The following is a 23,877-nucleotide window of genomic DNA, read 5'->3' on the forward strand; positions in this document are numbered from 1 at the left end:
TAGACTTGAGTTTACGTTGACACTTTTCAGCAGGAATTCCTGAATGAACAAACAACAAATGAAATCAATCAGATGGTTGTTGATTGCAGAAAAGGCCGTCATGCAGGCCCTCCGGACCATCAATGGGGCCACTGTCAAACGAGACAGCAGCACCAAGTTTTAGGGAGTGCACATTAAGAGCATCTTAACTCTGTCTGGTACAGTAGTACAGGAACTATACAGCTGCTAACCAAACAGTGAGAGCAGCTGGAAAGATCATAGATGTCTCTTTTCTCTACATAGAAGACATCTACACAGACTGGTGTGTCTGAAAGGCCACCGAGATAATAACTGACCCATAAAATACCTCTCACCACCTTGCCATCTGACCGAAGCACCAGAGTATCCATACGAGCTCTACATCATTCTGCAATAGTTTTCCCCCAAAGCTATCAGAAATCTGAACACCCTCCATATGCACCTCGGATGCACAATTAAGTAACAACTGTTCTTATTTATTACTGCTTCTATATTTATTAGTGCCATTTTTATATTCTCTTTTTTATCCATAGTGTCTTATTGTCTGTTCTTTTATATTTATTGTCTGTTGCTGTTTTTATGTGTATTAGCTATGGGGACACACAATTTGTTGTACTGCTGTGCAATGGCAATAAAGGCATTGGATTTAAATTAATTAAATTAACAGCAGAGTAAGAAATATAAACCTCTGCCATGTTGCCTCCATTTCCTCTCCATCATGTTAAATCTGTTAAAATCCTCTTACTGCTCTGCAGACGCTCAGCCAGCTCCTCCTGCTTCATTCTCCTCAGGAAGTGCAGTGTGATCTTCAGAAATGCCTCTCTGCTGCTCCTCCTCTGCTCTTCCTCCTCACCGTCCACCACGTCCTCATCCTCACTCTGACTCTGTAAGCATTCTGGGTAATCTGGACTCAGAGCCTTCTGCATCTTCTTCAGCTCGTTCTTCACAAACCTGCTGATGTTCTCCTCCAGCAGCTGGAACAGAATCAAATGTAAATGTAACTGGTAGAAGTCAACATCAGATGATCAGTGACAGACTGAAAAGCTGCTGGTCTACAGAGTGCAGCATGGAGACTGTTAGGACCAGAATGGTAGTTTAGTATTTGAACATGGCGAAGTATTTGTGGCTGTTGTAGTTAGCAGTAGTAGCTGTGCTTTACATTTACACACCATAAATATGGAGTCCAGCTGTGTTTGATGCTGCTGGACAGACTGACCACTGAGAACCTCTGAGCTCTGCTGATGAACTCTGTGAAGAAAAGATGAAGTCTCAGAATAAATAATGACACTCAGTGTTAAAGGTGTTGTGTTCTATCACAGTGGATCCAGGTAAAACACTCGGCTGTTCTGTCTGACCTCTGATCATTTGTCTCTGTAAAGACTTTGTACCTCTGTTTAAAAACTGTTATATACATAAAGTGTGTGGTTTCGAGAAAAGTGTTTGTAGGAGGAGTGTGTGTGTTTGTGTTCATGAGGACATTGTTTGTAAAAACTGTTTCAGTCAATCAAACTTCTTATGAGAGTTGGATAATAACAGACAAACGTTTTACAGTCTGACCTCTGATCAGCAGACTGATGTCCATGTTTGAAGTGAATTGGTTTAGCCATAGACCGGTCACTCTTCATGGACACACAGCTGGGTTCAGGAGAATCTGGTCTCTGCTGATGGATCCTGATGGAAACAGAGAAGAGATCAAACAAGTGTAACTGTTGATCCTGAAGATTGTGTGTTTTGTTGGGCGACAGCTACGACACATCAGGTTTTTCTACATAAACCTGCAGTAAGAAACTGATCCACACAGCTACAACAAACTGACATTGTTAGCTTGGCTAACTAGCTTAGAGAGCACAGATGCATCTCTGATCTTCCAGGACACAGTCTGCTCAAACATGACCTCCTGCTATGAGTTTGGTCTCATTTCTATCAGAACTAACAACACTGGGCTCATTAAATTAACTCTGAAATGTGGGACCACAGTGACATCAGTAAGAAGAAACCTGCAGTCAGACAATCAGTCAGAGCGATCATATCAACCTTAAAACATACTGAGATTTTATTATGTGGTGCTGTACTTCATGTTTTTAATACTACAGAGAAACAATGAGAAGTGGTTCATGACTTCATGACAAAGACTTCAACATTTTCTGAGGTGTGATGGAAACTAACAGAAACAAAGATTTTACATTCTTACCTCTGATCAGCAGATTTATGTTCATCACTTAACTTCTTAGGTTCAGGTAGGCTGAGTTCATCAGAGTCTGGTCTGTGCTGCTTCTCTGTCCTTCAACACAACACACACACAGAGCTTTGAGTGTGAATAATGATGGTGGAGTGATGTGAGTGGAGAACAGTGATGGACAGTAAGAGATCCTCATCTCACCTCTGAGCTTTGGTCTGGCTGTCATGTTCCCCACATAGAGAGCTTTTAGAGGGAGGGACTCCCTCCTCTCTGTCCTCACACTGATCCATAGCAGAGAAACACCTTCACACAAACACAACAACATGCTCATTCATTACAACCAGCTGCACATCACACACACACACACACACACACACACACACACACACACACACACACACACACACACACACACACACACACACACACACACACACACACACACAGTAGTTCTTATTACTGTCAATAACATGTTACAAATATTCAGAGGCAATATGAACATTGGTGAAGCACTAAAAAGAGATTCATCTGAGAATTGTTTTACAGCCCAATGTCAATATTATGTTTCCCAAAGTTTGAATTTGTACATCCAAAATGTATTTCCTACAATCCCAAAATCCAAAATCTTAAATCTGTTTGTTTTGTGTTGTTTTGTCATAATCTTCATAATTCTTCATTTTTTCTAGTTTTTTAGTTTTGGTCCCCAAAACATAATGATGTGTCCTCCAAAGCTGTTATTTATTCAAATCCTCAAAACTGTTTTAATATTCAACTTTGTTTCTTTGTTATATCTTGAACCAATAAAAAAGGATGTTGGGATGTCAGTTAGCACCAAGAGAAAACGATGACATGTGTGTTAAATGTTCACATTTATCTTTAAATATCTAAATTGTGGCAGAAGTTTAACAGTTAAACTCAAACATAGTTCACATGTTCTGTTAGTTTGGGCCCCTGAAGGCTGAGGGGCCCGGAGCAGCCTCTAAGGTCCCTTACAGCTGGCTCTGGTCCATCTAGAGACATGAACTGTGTTAAATGTGCTTCAGTTAAACAGAGTCAGTCTCAGTGTTGTAAGATGGAAGTTTGAACACAGTTAAAAAATGAACTTTAGTCAAGTTGATCAAAGCTGTTCAACCAGTTCTGACACTCCCTGCATTTTTCACTGATGATGACATTAAAATCAAACTGCTGTTGGTTTTACCTGCTAATCACTAACAGTCATACATGTAAATCTTTATAATATAAATGTAGTTTAACCTCTTTACAATATCTGGAGAATATTTATACCAGCAAACATCAAACAGGTATTTTAAACAGCCAATCAGCATGAAGAAACATTTGAGCTGCAGTCAAACAGTGATACAACACAATGTGATCAAAGTGATGGTGTTCATCAGACATTTACAGATTTCTCTGGTAGGATTCTCACCTGCTGAACTCACTTCAGGTCAACTTACAGACACTTTCCACCTTCATGTGTAGAGGAAACATGAGGAGAGAAGAAGCTGCTCATTCTCCCTCGTCAGTCCTGCTATCTGTGAGCATTTGATCTGAGGACGCTGTCACATCCTCATAACTTCACAGTCCAAGTCTAAACAACATCAGAGTGACGTGAAAACCAGTCTAACCAGTCAGTGTCACAGAAATCACACATCACATGTAGTTCTGCTATCTGTCCACTAGATGGTGGTAACGAACCATGTGATCATCTATAAAGTAACCAGGTTCCTCCCCATACTGACTATTAGTATAAACTGAGTCTGAACAGGAGGAATAAGGCTCAGCAATAATAAGAGTTGGTAACATGATGAATTCATAAATCTGTTAAACTAGATTTAAAAGCAGCATCAGGTTTGTTAAAATGTACATTTAGTATTTTTGTTGGTTTTATAGATAAATTCAGACTGAACTCCGCAGCAAGACAGCATGGACGTTACGCCCAGTTCAATATAATCAATATATTAAAAAAAGATCAATAAGCTTCAAATGGCTTCACTGCATTGGCTTCCCGTAAAATTCAGAATAGAATTCAAAATCCTTCTCTTCACCTTCAAAGCTCTCAATGGTCTGATAGTACCTTATGTACCTACTAGAACACTGCAGCGGGCAGACACCCTCTCTACATTTAAGAGTAGGCTTAAAACTTTCCTTTATGATAAAGCTTATACTTAGGGCTCTTAGAGCTCTTAGCTTATGCTGCTATAGACTTAGACTGCCGGGGGACTCCCGTGATGCACTGAGCTCCTCTCTCCTCCTCCCTCTCTCTCTCTCTATCCATCCATCCATCTATATCCATTAACATTCATGTACTATTAATGCATTCAATAACCTAAACTTCTTCCCCGGAGTTGTCTGTCCTTTCTCGTCTCATAGGTAATCTGGGCCTGGAGATGACAGACTCCAGTCCCGGACCTTCTCTCTCCTCTATCCTTCCTTTCTCTCCTCTCAACCCCAACCGGTCGAGGCAGATGTTCTCCCACTCTGAGTCTGGTTCTGAGGGTTCTTCCTGTTAAAAGGGAGTTTTTTCTTGCCACTGTTGCTCATGTGGGAATGTTGGGTCTCTTTAAATGAAACCTGAAGAGTTCGGTTTAGAACCTGCTCTGTGAAGTGCCATGAGATAACGCTGTTGTGATTTGGCGTTATACAAATAAAGATTGATTGATTGATTGATAATAATGAGGCACCAACCTGGAAAACAGGGAAAAGGTAGCCAACTGGTTTAGTCTTCTTAAATATACCAAGCTGTCTGGAATTTGGATCTAGCATAACAATTTGATGTGCTATGTGCATCACACCTGTGAGCAGTGAGTCCATCTCTTTCCTACACTCACTGAAATTCAACCTGCTGATGAATTCAGGGTAGCCAGGTTCTAGGCTCTGTGCTAGGGAAAAATAGACAATTCTATACAAGGGTTCTCCATTGTTGACTCTGGAACGAAGGGTTAGATTGGCTTGGTGACGGTGCAGGTCACCTTGTAGTGTAGCTCGGGCAGTACACTAACCTAACAAAATGTGGTGACAAATGAAAAACTACATTTTGTTGGTTGAAACAATGTTTGTCCACATTATGTTTAAGCGATCTGAATGACTCAATGTTTTCTAGTTTTATTCTGTTCAGGATAAAATAGTTTGTAAAACTTTACATAGAGTTTTTTGGTTACATAAGACAATGTTACTTTCATACAGGCAGGTAATTTAAAGACGCTTTCATGTCAGCATGTGCACAGGATAGAGATATTTACCAGAGACACAGGTATTGATTTTGGCGTTCATTCTGTTGTAACATGTAAAGGCTGAATCGACCAGCAAACCAATTTTCCAAAGAGTCAATGGATTGTTTCAGGCAGTTTTTATAGCAGTTGAAGCTGCCAACAGACAAGTCTGAAGCTGCTTCAGTAAAATCAGTAAGATCTTTGCCTCCACTGCATAAACGGCACAGAACACAGATCTGATATTTACTGAAATGCCAACATTGGCCTAATCGCGTAGCTGATATATCGATGCAAACCTGTCGTGTATCACTGTGACTGAGACTCAACAAGGAGGATGATGCTTCATAAAATCTTTATTATAGATTCAGAAATACAAGCTAGGATAAAGCGTATCAGTGATCACATGAAGAAGAAAGAAAATGCAAAAAAGTAGGAAGGAAACTTAAGTTTGTATAGACTCAGTTTGGTTTCCTCTGCAGCTACATGATGGGGTAGCAGGGGTACAGGGCGATGCCACACTGGTTGTTCTTGTTGCGTGACATTTTGACGTAGCCCACTTCTCCATAACCAGTTCCCCAGCTGGATGAAAAGCAGGAAAAGAATATGAGTAAAGGGAAAAATCAAAGTTTACATCAATAAACACAGCAAAGTCATCAAGAAAAGGGTCATAATGCATAACGATGTTCTATAGCAGAACATGAGAGAAATGTATATATGAAATATGGAGCAACTGAATCAATGATCTATTGTGAAGAGACGGATGATTCAGGTGTGTTACGTTGTCATCACTTAACCTCTAAATAAAAGGGCCCGTTTACACATCTGCACCAAAGATACTCCACTGCTTTTACTTGCCACTTATAGTTACTAGTTTGCTTTTCAGATTAGGATTTTAAATAAAATAATATACGTCTGTCTTTATCTAATGCTGTAATCCAAAAGCTTTTCCAATGTCTTGACAGTTGGATTAAAAATTAAATTCAAGACAAAATCATCTAGAAAAAGGACATACTGCACAATGGTGTTCTCTAGTAGAACATGAGAGAAATTTGTTTAATGTGTGTCACCATTAAACTTCATTTAAACCAGTCTACTACAAAACAATCTCCCCTATATATGAAAATCACTTATATACTGAGAAGAGATCATCACTTAACCTCTCAATCCAAACACACTGTGGGGATTCTGGGAACTTGTTATGTTTTTAATGTAATAATTGATGTGAAATGAAATTCCTTCTTCTCTTCTATGCAGAAATCATTTTGTGGCTTAGCCCAACTTTGCAGTCTGTGTTATTCATTGCTTTAAATACAATTAGTCGAAGAATTTAGAATCAATGTCACCACGGCGTTCATGTCAGCAAAACACTCAAAATCTGAACAAAAATAACTCTTGTCCTGACCTCAGTGTTTCATTTTCTCTTTCTTATATCGTGTGTACTGTGTATATTTCTACCTGTTCTTCACCAGCCAGTAGTCTTTTCCGTTCTCCGTGCCGTAGCCCACAACTACGACCGCATGGTTCGTCTTATGTGTGCACATCGGGTTATCGTACACTCCTGAAATGACATCGTCATCACATTTATGTATTTTTTCTTTTTAGAAGAGAGTAGAATAGAAAGCTTTATCCTTATATTACATTTAGCCATATCATATATAAATACTATATTAATGAGATTACAGGTGCCACTCCATTTTTGCCTTAAAAACAGATATATAATATAATATATATAGTATATAATAGCATAACATGGAGGGTATTGCATATGAATAAAATAAATAGAAAAATAAAATAAAAGCAGCGGTCAAGAGTATTGCAGTTAAACATGTAAAGACATGTTTATGCTGAGATTTACTGAATTTTTACTCAATTTTGTATGAATTTAGCTATATTCTGATGTTTTATCTAAACTTGTATTGATATTATTACTGGGATCAATATACTGTAGCCAATAAATCCCTATCCAGCTGTAACCTTAACAATTACACCGGTCCTTCTCATGAGAGTTTTAACAATTTGAGCATTTCATATAGTGTAGGTAAATATTATTAAGATGTAATGTCATTTTTTTCCTCTGCAGAAAAGATTATAATATGTAATTGTAACCTGTTAGTTAAAAAGTTAAACTCTTTCTGTGACTTTTAGCTCCCACTCCTCTAAAAACAAAATAATAACATGTAGATCTGTTACTCCTCAGCTTGATGTAAATAAAGATGAGAGCCTGTGCAGCTGATGATGATGTGTGAACATACCACCCTTGTAGAACCTAAATTTGTCTGAATTTGAGTCAATCGAAACTGCAATGGGTCCGATGGTGAAGACTGCCAGTTTCATCTTATACTCGTCCCCTCGAGGCAGGCAGGTGTAACCAATCAATGTTGCAACATTGTTGTTGCAGTTGTGGAGGCAGTGTCCATCCTGAAATAAAACAAACTGTTTTTATAGTAGAGAATTTAAAATGGATGCTATTAAAGGAAGATGTTTAAACCCCTCAACAGGACCCCTGTTTAATTTCTGATTTGGAGGCTTGCTGTTCTATCAGACTCCCGAATCCCAAAACCTTTAGAGAGCAAGAGTAACTGTAGATGTAGTCTAATTATTTATTTATTTTTTTAACTTCTGGAACATTTTTTGAACTTAAATAATTGGTCAGTGTGATGAAATAAAAAAGAAAACTGAGGCAAAGAGTGAGAGTTCTGCTAAAACGTAATGCTCATTTTTAGCAGGAACAAGTAGGAATCCAGTGCAAACTCAATTATATAGTTAGAGAAGTAAAACACTGTAAAAGGAGGATCATTTCACTCTATGGTGCTCTAATAGTTGCCTTTTTTGATAAAAATGTGTCTAAAGAACATTTTTGCCCTTTTTAAAGGTTAAGATGTTGTTATGAGTTTACAACCAAGGGAAACCCGCCTTCATTGCAACAAGGGTTTTAATTTCTTTCAGTCCGATGACAGACCTCTGCTGAAGAGGTCATAAACACCATGGAAGCATCAAGTACCAAAATGCATTTGTCAGTTACAGATCCATAGATATTTGTTGTCCAGTAACAACGCTCAAAGTGATCCAATTAGTTTCACATAGTTCCTCACTTGTCCTAAAATCAAGCTTCATGGGTTAAACTGATTGATACATTGTTGACCAGCAACATTGAACCAATTACTTACTTTTCCTTTGTATGGGTAAGAAGCCTCAGACTCGATACCGTTGTCCTTGATGTAATTGAAGGCTCTCGTATGGTGGCCACCGTTGCAGCCGTGGTTGCCGTATTTCCATGAACAGTCCACCAGGTTTTGGGGGCTGAGGTCAACCAGCTTCCCTGTTTTCTTGGCTAACTGACCCTCCAGGGCGCCGACAGTAGCGAAGGCCCAGCAGGAACCACAAGAACCCTGGATTTAAATGACTGTTGTTACTGTAATATCATGGACACAATGCATCACACTCCCAGTATGAATCTGCTGCTGCATTTAGCTGAAGATATTGTAAATGCTTTATGCATCACTTTATACATTCCCACGTTTAGAAACTCAAGATAAGTTTGTATAGAAAGGTTAAAGGGCTCCAATAACTCTTTAGGTGGATGTGGTGTTGGTGAGGACTTCTTCTATGGACAAACTGAGTCGAGAAAAGTGGAACAGGATGAATTGTGTGTGTGCCTGTGTGTGTGTGTGTGTGGGGGGGGGTACCTGATTCTTGACACGGGTCACACAGCCATGCTTTCTCCAGTCAAAGGTGTCTGATACATTGGCATTTGGAAAAGTAAGTGGCGCCCTCTTGAGGTCAGTGGGAGGAGCGAGCTCGCCAGTGAACTGATGGATCTCCTCTTCTGTCTACAAGGAAGTTGTTAACAAAGGATTCATTCTCCTAATGAATTCTTTGCTGTTTTGTTGATACTATTATTTAAAAGACATTAAAATAATCTGCAAGTTCTCATTTAACTTGAGCTCTCTATAAACATCTATAAACGTAACCATAGTTTATGATAAAAAATAATTATATATTTGTTTATTTTTATGCTGAATTTTGAGGGTTTTTCTGTCTTTTAACATGTTGGAAATTTGTGTTTTCACTTTAACATGTGATCACTTGGATGTCTATAATCCACAAATGAATCATATCGCATCATAAGATGTTAAGCTTTTGAGCTGAAACTAGTCATAATGTTTTCTGCCTGTATCTATCTGACCTTTCAGCATCATTAATAACATTAATGATTCTCACCATGTCTCCCATGAAGTTCATGCCCAGTTCATAGGAGTGAAGCCCCATGGAGGCCTCCAGGTTGTGCATGGTGATGAGCATCAGATTCTTCTCCCACAATCCCCTGCGGTGTGTATTCTCCACCTCAACACACACACACACACACAAACGCATACAGAATGAGTGCACAGGGTCAAATACTGTGTAAGTAAAAAGTAAGCAGTGAGATTGTTTTGGGGGAAACATTACAAACATTAAAATTGACAATTTAGCAAGTGGCATTTTTTATCATATACCTCATCCTGGTATGTCTTCTCGTTGGTTTTCTTCCACAGGTCCCAGTGGTCGTCCAGCTGTTTGCTGTCAAACATGGCTGCTGCCCCAACACACAGGGAGACAAGGAGCAGGCTCCCCAACATCAGGCCTGTAAACATACGCAGAGAAACATGGACCACATGGCTTTTCACCAAAATTCAAGTCTAAATCCACGTAAGAAGCTGGATATCTAACCAAGTACATATTCATCATCTTAAATGTCTAACACTTCAACATATAACACAAAAAGCATCAGATTGTATTAAAACTGTAAATTAATTTAAGAAGAAGGTTAAACTTGCCTTGATCAGTCAGACGCATCATTGTTTCTTTGTTGAATCCACTGCCACTGTGCTATCCTGGTTCGTATTTATCAAGAAATTGTCACGTAGTCTTTCACAATTCTCCCTCTTTGGAAACAGAAAGCTTTTGGTAATCACATAATATACACAATCAGTTTGGTAATCACATAATATACACATTCACAGTTTGGTAATCACAAAAAGAAAATTGTACTACTAAAACTACTGTCACTACTAAAACTACTGTCACTACTGTTACTACTACTAAAACTACTGTCACTACTAAAACTACTGTCACTACTACTAAAACTACTGTTACTACTAAAACTACTGTTACTACTACTAAAACTACTGTTACTACTAAAACTACTGTCACTACTAAAACTACTGTCACTACTACTAAAACTACTGTTACTACTAAAACTACTGTCACTACTAAAACTACTGTCACTACTACTAAAACTACTGTTACTACTAAAACTACTGTCACTACTACTAAAACTACTGTCACTACTACTAAAACTACTGTCACTACTACTAAAACTACTGTTACTACTACTAAAGTTACTGTTACTACTACTAAAACTACTGTCACTACTACTAAAACTACTGTCACTACTAAAACTACTGTCACTACTACTAAAACTACTGTCACTACTACTAAAACTACTGTCACTACTACTAAAACTACTGTCACTACTACTAAAACTACTGTTACTACTAAAACTACTGTCACTACTACTAAAACTACTGTTACTACTAAAACTACTGTCACTACTACTAAAACTACTGTTACTACTAAAACTACTGTCACTACTACTAAAACTACTGTTATTACTACTAAAACTACTGTCACTACTACTAAAACTACTGTTACTACTACTAAAACTACTGTTACTACTAAAACTATTGTCACTACTACTAAAACTACTGTCACTACTAAAACTACTGTTACTACTACTAAAACTACTGTCACTACTAAAACTACTGCTACTACTAAAACTACTGTCACTACTAAAACTACTGTTATTACTAAAACTACTGTTACTACTAAAACTACTGTTACTACTAAAACTACTGTTACTACTACTAAAACTACTGTTACTACTAAAACTACTGTCACTACTAAAACTACTGTCACTACTAAAACTACTGTCACTACTACTAAAACTACTGTCACTACTACTAAAACTACTGTTACTACTACTAAAACTACTGTCACTACTAAAACTACTGTTACTACTACTAAAACTACTGTTACTACTAAAACTACTGTCACTACTACTAAAATTACTGTCACTACTAAAACTACTGTTACTACTACTAAAACTACTGTCACTACTACTAAAACTACTGTTACTACTACTAAAACTACTGTCACTACTACTAAAACTACTGTCACTACTAAAACTACTGTCACTACTAAAACTACTGTCACTACTACTAAAACTACTGTCACTACTAAAACTACTGTTACTACTACTAAAACTACTGTTACTACTAAAACTACTGTCACTACTACTAAAATTACTGTCACTACTAAAACTACTGTTACTACTACTAAAACTACTGTTACTACTAAAACTACTGTCACTACTACTAAAACTACTGTCACTACTACTAAAACTACTGTCACTACTACTAAAACTACTGTCACTACTAAAACTACTGTTACTACTACTAAAACTACTGTCACTACTACTAAAACTACTGTTACTACTACTAAAACTACTGTCACTACTACTAAAACTACTGTTACTACTAAAACTACTGTCACTACTAAAACTACTGTCACTACTAAAACTACTGTTATTACTACTAAAACTACTGTCACTACTACTAAAACTACTGTCACTACTACTAAAACTACTGTCACTACTAAAACTACTGTTACTACTAAAACTACTGTTACTACTAAAACTACTGTCACTACTACTAAAACTACTGTTACTACTAAAACTACTGTTACTACTAAAACTACTGTTACTACTAAAACTACTGTCACTACTACTAAAACTACTGTCACTACTAAAACTACTGTTACTACTACTAAAACTACTGTTACTACTAAAACTACTGTCACTACTACTAAAACTACTGTCACTACTAAAACTACTGTCACTACTACTAAAACTACTGTTACTACTAAAACTACTGTCACTACTACTAAAACTACTGTTACTACTAAAACTACTGTCACTACTACTGAAACTACTGTCACTACTAAAACTACTGTCACTACTACTAAAACTACTGTTACTACTACTAAAACTACTGTCACTACTAAAACTACTGTTACTACTACTAAAACTACTGTTACTACTAATAAAACTACTGTTACTACTAAAACTACTGTCACTACTACTAAAACTACTGTTACTACTAAAACTACTGTCACTACTAAAACTTCTGTCACTACTAAAACTACTGTCACTACTACTAAAACTACTGTCACTACTAAAACTACTGTTACTACTACTAAAACTACTGTCACTACTACTAAAACTACTGTTACTACTACTAAAACTACTGTCACTACTACTAAAACTACTGTTACTACTAAAACTACTGTCACTACTAAAACTACTGTCACTACTAAAACTACTGTTATTACTACTAAAACTACTGTCACTACTACTAAAACTACTGTCACTACTACTAAAACTACTGTCACTACTAAAACTACTGTTACTACTAAAACTACTGTCACTACTACTAAAACTACTGTTACTACTAAAACTACTGTTACTACTAAAACTACTGTTACTACTAAAACTACTGTCACTACTACTAAAACTACTGTCACTACTAAAACTACTGTCACTACTACTAAAACTACTGTTACTACTAAAACTACTGTCACTACTACTAAAACTACTGTTACTACTAAAACTAGTGTTACTACTAAAACTACTGTTACTACTACTAAAACTACTGTCACTACTAAAACTACTGTCACTACTAAAACTACTGTTACTACTAAAACTACTGTCACTACTACTAAAACTACTGTTACTACTACTAAAACTACTGTTACTACTACTAAAACTACTGTTACTACTAAAACTACTGTCACTACTAAAACTACTGTTACTACTACTAAAACTACTGTCACTACTACTAAAACTACTGTCACTACTAAAACTACTGTTACTACTAAAACTGACTCCCTTTGTTCATGTGAATGAATATAATGTGGATCATAGAAATATCACGTATTGTCTTTGTTGATGTTTGAATGCAGCTCACAAAGAGTAAACCAACAATCATTCATGCACACATTTACACCTATGTGCAATTTAGAGTCTCCAATTAATCTAACCTGCATGTTTTTGGTCGGTGGGGAGAAGACCAAAAAGCCAGACCAAAGCACCAACAACTTGGACCTCCTTTGGTCCCTGTGGAGCCAGTTTAGACTCTTTTCTGTCCTGCAGTCTGGAAACAGCTCACACAAACATTTCATACTTTCAGTCTCCACAAACAGCAGCTACCACAAGAGTTCAGCCTGTCATGTACACATTCATGTAAAGTCACATATTACTGCCTGCAGACACGTTTCCTGTAACATGCTAAAGAAGGACTCCATATATGGTGTCATGTCTTCTTGTACAGCTTCCTGTTCTCACATTCAATTCCTCCTTCTAACAAACACTTCTTAAAATCATCATGTTTATTCTGAACTTAGTGAGACATCTGACTTGAACCAGAACAATGTGCTTACAACATAGAAAACATACATAAGATCAAGAGTGCACAAACAGTTTGACTCAGAAAGCAGGAACCATCTAAGAGCCCAATATGATCCATGTACTTTATTTTATTTTGAATGCAGACTTATTTTACTCTAAATAATGAAGGATGATGTATTTACTATCAGAGAAGTCAGCCTGTTATTTCTATCATGTGTTTAACAGAGTGTTAATCAGCAGCTGGAGGACAAAGGGACAAAAAAACGTGAACACCTCACAGTTTTTGGAGGCTGTGACTCCTGAACTGAGACACACTGGCTGGCTGTACTCTGATCAACTCTGAGCATCTCTGAACCACCTGACCTGCTGATGAAGTCACAAACAGCCTGCTGCTCTAGTCTAGATGAGTTACACTGCTGAGATCAGAACTGTGGATCAGGACAGGAAGTCATTATCAAACAATGGAGATTTCATATTTAAATCATTTTCATAAAAACATTACGGAGCTTAAAATGGAAGCAGGTTGCAGACTTCTGGAGCCAGTTAAGACTCTTTTCTGTCCTGCAGTCTGGAAACAGCTCACACAAACATTTCATACTTTCAGTCTCCACAAACAGCAGCTACCACAAGAGTTCAGCCTGTCACATACACATTCATGTAAAGTCATGTATCACTTTCAAACAGACATGTTTCACCTCCACATACAGAGTCATGTCTTTCACCCCTTTCTATTTTTGCATTCAGTTTTCGCTCTTACCGTTAAATATAAAATTGTGGTCATCATGTTTATTCTGAACTTTTCTGTTTCTTCTTTCCTAACAGATGAGACTCATTTCATCTCCACCAGACAAACTGCATGAACTTAGTGAGACATTGGATTCAAACCAGAACAATGTGCTTACAGCCTGTAAAACATACATAAGGTCAAGAGGTCATCATGTTCTTTGAAGGCAGAATTGATCATTTCAACACATTTCTACACTGGATTCATCATCATCATATTTTTTTCTTCCCCTCCACTTAAAAAAAGTTTTTCTTCTTGTTTCTTCAGTTAAACGTTTACGTTTGTTTTCACTGTCATCTCAAAGTAGAAAGTTTCTAGAAAGCTCACACAAACATTTTATACTTTGAGTTTCCATCCAACACAGCAGCTACCACAAGATGTGTCTCTGTTCAGCTTCCTGTTCTCACATTCAGGTCCTCCTTCTAACAAACACTTATTAAAATCATCAGATGTATTCTGAACTTTTCTGTTTGTGTCATCTGCTCTGAGACTGTGGAGATTATGAGGCATCACTGCAGATAAAGAACAAATCTGTGGAACAGAAAGCAGGAACCATCTAAGAGCCCAATATGATCCATCCACTTTATTTTATTTTGAATGCAGAGTTATTTTACTCTAAATAATGAAGGATGATGTTTTTACTATCAGAGTAGTCAGCCTGTTATTTCTATCATGTGTTTAACGGAGTGTTAATCAGCAGCTGGAGGACAAAGGGACAAAAAAACGTGAACACCTCACAGTTTTTGGAGGCTGTGACTCCTGAACTGAGACACACTGGCTGGCTGTACTCTGATCAACTCTGAGCATCTCTGAACCACCTGACCTGCTGATGAAGTCACAAACAGCCTGCTGCTCTAGTCTAGATGAGTTACACTGCTGAGATCAGAACTGTGGATCAGGACAGGAAGTCATTATCAAACAATGGAGATTTCATATTTAAATCATTTTCATAAAAACATTACGGAGCTCAAAATGGAAGCAGGTTGCAGACTACTGGAGCCAGTTAAGACTCTTTTCTGTCCTGCAGTCTGGAAACAGCTCACACAAACATTTCATACTTTCAGTCTCCACAAACAGCAGCTACCACAAGAGTTCAGCCTGTCACATACACATTCATGTAAAGTCATGTATCACTGTCTGCAGACATGTTTCACCTCCACAAACAGAGTCATGTCTTTCACCCCTTTCTATTTTTGCATTCAGTTTTCGCTCTTACCGTTAAATATAAAATTGTGGTCATCATGTTTATTCTGAACTTTTCTGTTTCTTCTTTCCTAACAGATGAGACTCATTTCATCTCCACCAGACAAACTGCATGAACTTAGTGAGACATCGGACTCAAACCAGAACAATGTGCTTACAGCCTATAAAACATACATAAGGTCAAGAGGCCATCATGTTCTTTGAAGGCAGAATTGATCATTTCAACACATTTCTACACTGGATTAACCATCATCATCTTTATTTCTTCCCCTCCACTTAAAAAAAGGTTTTCTTCTTGTTCCTTCAGCTACCACAAGAGTTCAATCTGTCACGTACACATGCAGTTTATTCTGAACTTTTCTGTTTCTTCTATGTTTCATATTATAAAACATACATAAGGTCAAGTGCACAACCAGTTTGTTTCATCTGCTCTGAGGCTTTGGAGGCTGTGACTTGTTGTGAATTAAGGATATTAGTATCTATAATCTATATTAAACTTGTGATCAGGGGCACCACCGGAACATTTCTGGAAATTAATTAGATACAATAATTACCGTAATTCAAATTTAATAGACTTGGACTGAATCAGTCAAATATCTTGAAGTTCATGAATTCTAGGCGTCAGGGAACCAAGAATCTAAATGTCTTAATTGTGTTTAGATTATTGTATTATCCTATTAGGAATAAAAATGGAAATGTGTAATTTGGACCTTAGTTAGCAATAAGTTCTTATATTTATCACCAGCCTGATCACAATGAAAGATGGTTTTAGCCTACTTTTTCAGATGGAGACCAGTCAGCTGGAAGCGGGTCAGGATGGAGCGAAGTCAGACAAGATGCGATTCTCGGCGAACTCTGCTGGACCTAGTCGGTTCTGATGGTGCAGGTTCCTGGGCCGGCTGGTCTTTCAACCACCGAGGCACAGGGGTCGTCTCTTCAAGGCTGTGGTGCTCAGGATGCAGGCTGGGATTTAGATGAGCGGATGCTGGTTTAATTAGCTATTGTTTTAATAACTGTGGATCGACTGGCCAGGCGAAATAACAAGAGAATAAGAGGATGAGAAAATAAGAGTAACAAGAGAGAAAGCAAGCTTGAAACAGATGCTTTTGTTCGTGAGGGTGGGGACTAATTTTGGGGGTTTGTCTTTTGTTTTCTCTCCTCCCCACTGAAGAAAAAAGGGGGGAGAGATGTGAATTAGTCCCTGGTATATTTTTAATTATAAATTAAAACCTAATTCTTTAATTTCTCATCACTGCTGTCACATTTGTACACGTTAAAGAGAATGCATCCTTCATTTTGGTCTGTTGCTTTGGAAGTCCAGAATCCAAGAGCACAGTGAACGGCCCTGGCCAAGGTTGCTCAACTTCTGTGCCAGTTTGTGACCTGATATTGTTTAGTGTGTTGTTGTGGGCAAAACTCCAACATAAAAACAAAGTGGAAAAACACATTTTTGCTAAGTCATGTTTCATTCCAGTGGACACCAAGACGAGATGGGTGTAAAATGTCATAAAACATCAAGAAAAATAAGGCAGAGTTTTTTCACATAGTAAAATCAATCAGGCATGACCTAAACATCTGGAACTGGATGTTTGCATGGTTTTGAGTCTCTGTACAGTTCTGAACATGCTCATGAACTTGATAGGTGTATCACAGCGTGGGTAGAGAACAGCAGTGAGGTCATCACAAAAACCTTCATCACAGGGCTCGCTGCAGTTTCGCCACCTACTTTATGTTCAACTTGCAAAGAAGAAGCTGCAAGGACACTGGAGTTTGTTCAAAGGTAAATTCTCTGCTAGAAATATTGTTTAAGTACTGTATGTTACCCCTCTCCTAATGAACTGATAGCACGTTTACTTGGAATGGAACTGGAGAAGACATCAGCTTGTGGATGTTTTCATGTATTCTCATTATTGATGAGCAGCCTTGAAGCAGTTTTGGTTTTGCACAAAGGACAAGTGGATGTTGCACTTGTGCCAAAAGACGTGTGTCATTCCTGTACAGTATGGCATCTTGTATCTGGTAGCCACTTTCTTTTCATCAAAATTTGGCATGTGATAGACCATGTGATGTGACCCTGCTCATAAATCTGACCTTGCTGCACTTAACACAGCCGACAATAGACTCTGTAGGTTTGTCCTTGGTTGCCCTGATCACACCATCACTGCACGATGTACAATAGACTCAACTGGCCATCATTGAATGTGAGAAGACAAATGCACTGGTTGCAACTTATATACACTTGGACCAACACCAAGTGTAACACCCCCCCCACCCCCACCCGGAACGAAACTCCAGTAGTGCTAAAAGGTATCTATCAGGTCTTAAAATGTGAAAATGGTGAACAGTCGAGAGCAATCATTCAAAATTAAGAAAAGTAATCAAAATGTAATCAAATGTAATTAGTTAGTTTGAGGGTAACTTGTAATTGTAACCAACTACATTTCCAAAATTTTAAAAGCAGCATCAGGTTTGTTAAAATGTACATTTAGTATTTTTGTTGGTTTTGTAGATAAATTCAGACTGAACTCAGCGGCAGCAAGACAGCATGGACGTTACGCCCAGTTCATTGAATGAGAGAAGACATATGCACTGGTTGCAGCTTATATACAAATGTATTGACCTTAATTATCCACCTTATCTACAGCAGCACTTTCTGTTCCCAATGTTAATAAATCTTTCAGCAGATTGGAATAACCTACCGGCTAATATCAGATCCTTCATTTGTTATCTTTAAGCGTGCTCTGTCTTCTGCTCTGGTTTTCATTGAAGCTGCATGAACTTTCTGATTTGGTGAAGTGATTGTTTTCATTATTGGTTGTCTCAGTTTCAGTTTTTTTCATTGTGGCATTTTTTTATTTTTTAATGGTTGTTTTGTTCTGATGTCGTCATGATGTTACTGTGGTCTGTGTGGTCTCTTCTGTCTCTTCTTTATTTATTTATTTGCTTGTATGTTGAATCAATGTCTGTTTATATGTCTGGACCCCCTCGAAAACGAGATGATGCATCTCAAGGAGTTTATCCAAATGAATACATTTCAATATATTATCGGCTATACTGACTAAATATATCTGAATGCTGATTATTTATTTCCATTTACCTCATTTATTTTATTTATCTATTTATTTTAATGTAATTACTTTAATATTTGCTCTCATGTTGTTCATTTCCTCATATTATTACATATTTAACTGATATTAATGTTTACCTGTATGTTTGTATATTCTGCTGTTGTTCAATAAAGTAAAAACAGAGCTGAGATGTACGGAGTCCTGCTGGTGTCAAAAACAAACAGAAAACCAAAAGCTTCAAGTTCAAACTGCTTTTTATTTTAATAATCAGATCAATGTTACAGAAGCTCATTGTGTTTGCTTCTGCTTGAATTTTAACCAGCAATGAAAATAATGTTACTCAAACTTCTCAAAGTTATTTATTTACATCTTCACACACAGGAAGAGACTCTCACTCAGACAGAGGACACACAGACACTGAGGAACGAAGCCAGACTGTAAACCCAGCATACAGAGGTTCAGTGAATGTGGTGTTGAAGGTGTGGAGGTGGATCAGTGTGTCAGAGGAGACTCTGTAGAAGGACAGAGTGCCAGCAGGACAGTCCACATACACTGCTACTCTGTTAGAGACAGAGCAGGTGGAGGAGGAGGAGGAGGAGGAGATGGATGTTTCTCTCTTATTGTGATGGACAGAATAACGACCATCTTCAGAGCACCACAGTCTCCAGGACTGATCGTTAAATCCAAACTCACAGTCATCACTGATTCCTTTCCTGCTGATTCTTCTGTAACTCACTGATATACTAACTCTTCCTCTCCACTCGACCTCCCAGTAACAGCGACCAGTCAGAACATTACTACACAGCAGCTGACGGTAGTAGTCAAATCTGTCTGGATGCTCAGGATATGACTGATACTCTCTCACATGTGTCACCTTCCTGTTGTTGTCAGACAGTTTGAGTTTTCTGTGTACTGTGTTTGTGTCCAGTGTGAGTTCACAGAAATCTGATGAAGAGAAGAAGAAACAACACAGCAGCAGTTTATCATTTGACACACCTGATGGATTTATTCTCTGTTTAACTTCTGATCTGTTGTTCATTTCTATAAAGTTTCATGATGACACATTTTGTCAGTAATGTTTTAATGAATAAATACCACAAAGACCAACTTTGTATTTAAACAGAAACTGACTGTGTGCTGTTTCGTTGTCATGAATCAAATTCAATCCACACTTACACTTCTTCACACCAGGTTTTAACCTGTGCTCTCCACCATGGTCCACCCTGGAGGAAGAAGCACAGTCAGAATGACTTTCTATCCAACATGAGTCCTAACTGCTGTTCAACATCAAGCAGTGTTCCTCAGTTTGTCAGAGTGACACAGAAACAGGCTGAAACTCATCTGTCTCAACTGTCTGCTGGATTCTTTCACTGAAGTCTGAGAGGAAAAGACCTGAAGAAGAAGATGTGATGAACAAATATGTCCTCCTACATGATAAATCACTAGATTAAATATTGATCTCTGCATGTTGTCCTGAGGATAGAGCCAGTCATCACTTCAATATCAAAAGGAGACAAAAGGAGCATTTTTGAAGTGATCAGAGAATAAATGCAGCTATAAGACAGAAAAACATTTGACTGTAATTATTCCATGTGTTCATTCATTTGGTTTGAATATATAATAATAATAATAATAATAATAATAATAATAATAATAATAATAATAATAATAATAGTTGAAAGAAACAATAAGAAGAAACAACCACAAGTTAGAAAGTTCTAAATAAAGTTCATGATACAAGTGAACTTCTTTATAATAAACAGTAAATACATCAATAATAAAATAACAGATGGACTCTGATGAGTTCAGGGAAATCAGGAGATCATGAACATTTATATTATATTATATTATATTATATTATATTATATTATATTATGTTATATTAAATTATATCTATTTAACAAACATCCCTGCTGTGTATCTACTGTGTGCTGCTCAGAAACATATGAAACATTACTACTGGCGGAATGTTATTTATTCATTATTTGTATCTGAAGGCTATTTATTGATATTCTGAATGTGAATTAATTATTTAATAACTCTGAATATGACCAGCGTGTTATTAAATAGTGATTTGTTTTATTAGGTTGAATGTTTGAGGAATAATTGATATGATGTAACTCAATAAACTAAGTAAACTCATATCAAACCAGACGCTCACATGGAAATGATGACACATTATGTCAAATATAAATATGTTTAAAATGTGACAGACAAACTCTTCCTTATGTTCATTTGATCCATAACAACATATAATATCCATCCATAATAACAGTTAATGGAGGAAATATTATGAAAAATGTGTCTGATAAATTAACCTTTTTATATTATATAGACTATAATCTATAATCTAATGATATTTAGTCCACTAAAACTAAAACAATGTACATGACTCAATTATGACTAAAACTACATTTACTGTTAAATGTGACCTGAGAGTGTCCACCTGTCTATCCTTATGTAACTTTCTGTTTCCAGTTACATGCTGAGACCAGCAGAGTCCAGTAAAGCAGTATCTAGGATGTCTCTGATATTAAACTGAGCTACTATTTAAAATATCAGGTTTCAGAAAACATCACTTTATTCCTTTAAATGTTATGAAATTATATTTTATATTCCATTTTTCATTTTGATAACATGAGAGCAGGGTGCTGTTTTCTTCAGATTTGATTTGTGTGACATATTGTGTTTAAATGTGTTGAGGTTTGAGCTGGAATATGCTGCTGCTCCTGAGAACATACAAAGGTTTAGATGATGGATGCTGAGAGCTGTGAATGTGTCACATGATGAAGAACTGTGCTAAGTTTAAATGTTCTTACGGTCTCTCAAACCAGAATCCAACTGTTTTAACTCTGGGTTTGATATTTGTACTGAGATCTGCAAATGTGACATTAATTAATTAAAAAAAGTCAATAGTGAAGAATCAATGAAGTGATTATGACAAAGACATCACACCTCTTCTCAGGAGAAATGGAGAGAAACAGACAAAATATTCCATATTCTGACCTCTGATCAGCATCCATAGACCCGTCAGGTTCAGGTCCAAGTTCAAGTCCAGGTTCAGGTCCAGGTCCAGCAGAGTCTGGTCTGTGCTGCTTCTCTGTCCTTCAACACAACACACACAGAGCTTTGAGTGTGAATAATGATGGTGGAGTGATGTGAGTGGAGAACAGTGATGGACAGTTAGAGATCCTCATCTCACCTCTGAGCTTTGGTCTGGCTGTCATGTTCCCCACACAGAGAGCTTTTAGAGGGAGGGACTCCCTCCTCTCTGTCCTCACTCTGATCCATAGCAGAGAAACACCTTCACACAAACACAACAACATGCTCATTCATTACAACCAGCTGCACATCACACACACACTGCTGTCTATCACACTGTCATTCTTTATTCCACCACCAGATGGCGCCACAGTTAGTCATTACTTAACTTTAACATTGTCTGAGTGTCCATCTGTCTGTCCGTACCTGAGAGTGTCCACCAGTGTTGTAGTACTCGTAGTCTTAGTCTTGAGGCAATATCTTTAGGGTCTTGTCTCGGAATCTACCACATTTTTACTTGGTATCGGACTTGCTAGACTCAGGAAAATTCAGAGACATTACAAGATCTGGATATCCTTGTCAGGCACTTATATGTGGTTAAATGTGAGGAGTTGACTAAACTAATTAACGGCTATTTATCACTGTTTTCTGATACCCCAACCCAAACACACTTAATTGAGCACTACATAGATGTTGGAGCGCTTTTATCGTGTGTCAGAAGAGAAGAGGAGACAGTTGGAGGCTGAAGTACAGTACATGCTGGATAATGGCATTGCTGAGCCTTGTTCATCAAACTGGGCCTCCCATGCCTCCTAGTTAAAAAGGCAGATGTTAGTTTGAGGCCTTGCACTGACTATCGTGAGGTGAACAGTCTCGCTAAACCTGATCTGTATCCACTTCCTCGTATGGAAGATTGTATTGATCTGGTAGGTTCAGCCACATTTGTGAGCAAATTTGGTCCTGGCAAGTCCCGCTAACCAAAAGGGCAAGGGATATTTCAGCCTTCATAACTGCTTCTGGCTTGTATTCGTAAATCGTAATGCCATTTGGTTTGAGGAATGCTCCTGCAACATTTCAACGATTAATGAATCAGGTTGTTTCAGGACTGGACGGTTGTGCAGTGTACCTCGATGATGTGGTGTATTCTGACACCTGGAAAGAACGTGTCCAGCATATTGGTGCTCTCTTTGACAGGTTGGTCTGGGCCAACTTGATAGTAAATCTTGCCAAGTGTGAGTTTGCCAGAGCCACTGTGAACTATCTTGGGAAGGTGGTGGGTCAAGACCAGATTCGACCAGTGGAGGACAAGGTCATGGCAGTGCAAAAGCCCCCCTCCCCACCACCAAGAAAGAGCTGATACGTTTTCACGTGATCACGTCTTCAACATGTCAAAATGCATTTGACAGTGTAAAAGCCTTGCTGTGTTCAGTCCCAGTGTTGGCAGCACCAAGATTTGATCAGCCCTTTCAGCTTCATGTAGATGCCAGCAATGTTGGTGTTGGGCCATCCTGTTGCAGGAGAATGCGGAGGGGGTAGACTGTCCCGTCAGCTTCTTCTCATGAAAATTTAACAAGCACCAATACAACTATTCAGTGATTGAAAAGGAAGCTTTGGCACTTGTTTGGGCTCTGCAGCATTTTCCACCGACAGTTTTCACTGACCATAACCCCCTGACCTTTTTGAAGTCACTGCAAAACCCTAATCAGAGGCTAATGAAGTGGTCGCTGTTCCTTCAGCCATACAACAGACATCTGACACATTACGGGAACTAACAATGTAATTGCGGATGAATTGTCTCGGGTACCTGTGGACCCTTATTCTATTCCTTTGCATACTGTTTCTCATTTCCATGCTCATCTCTCGGCTCT

The 23,877-nt window shown here is 37.8% G+C and overlaps 2 protein-coding genes and 1 long non-coding RNA gene across 3 annotated transcripts in view; all 3 read right to left on the reverse strand.

Moving 5' to 3' along the window:
* Positions 1-23,877, reverse strand: part of LOC128366601 (NACHT, LRR and PYD domains-containing protein 12-like) — a gene marked incomplete at its 5' end in the record, with an annotated part of 148,874 nt that overhangs the window by 35,593 nt on the left and 89,404 nt on the right. The window lies entirely within an intron of this gene.
* LOC128366633 (uncharacterized) lies at positions 1,632-22,237 on the reverse strand. The gene is made up of 3 exons (XR_008321873.1): positions 22,170-22,237; positions 2,210-2,299; positions 1,632-1,689 (listed from the first exon to the last, which is right to left on the reverse strand). It is a non-coding gene; the product is annotated as an uncharacterized LOC128366633 (long non-coding RNA).
* LOC128366619 (cathepsin S-like) lies at positions 5,886-10,046 on the reverse strand. Its single transcript, XM_053327356.1, has 7 exons — positions 9,903-10,046; positions 9,628-9,750; positions 9,093-9,236; positions 8,574-8,795; positions 7,659-7,824; positions 6,862-6,964; positions 5,886-5,985 (listed from the first exon to the last, which is right to left on the reverse strand). Exons 1-7 carry the CDS (start codon positions 10,038-10,040, stop codon positions 5,886-5,888), a joined length of 996 nt encoding a protein of 331 aa, XP_053183331.1. The 5' UTR covers positions 10,041-10,046.

This window comes from Scomber japonicus, chromosome 10 (genome assembly GCF_027409825.1).
Source record: "Scomber japonicus isolate fScoJap1 chromosome 10, fScoJap1.pri, whole genome shotgun sequence".
NCBI classification, from domain to species: domain Eukaryota; kingdom Metazoa; phylum Chordata; class Actinopteri; order Scombriformes; family Scombridae; genus Scomber; species Scomber japonicus.

Coding starts and splice junctions, on each gene's coding strand:
- LOC128366619 (XM_053327356.1), bottom strand. CDS start 10,040: ATGTTTACAGGCCTGATGTTGGGGAGCCTGCTCCTTGTCTCCCTGTGT. Junction 6,965..7,658: donor ATTTAGGTTCTACAAGGGTG/GTATGTTCACAC, acceptor ATGTCATTTCAG/GAGTGTACGATAACCCGATG. Junction 5,986..6,861: donor TACTGGCTGGTGAAGAACAG/GTAGAAATATAC, acceptor CTTTTCATCCAG/CTGGGGAACTGGTTATGGAG.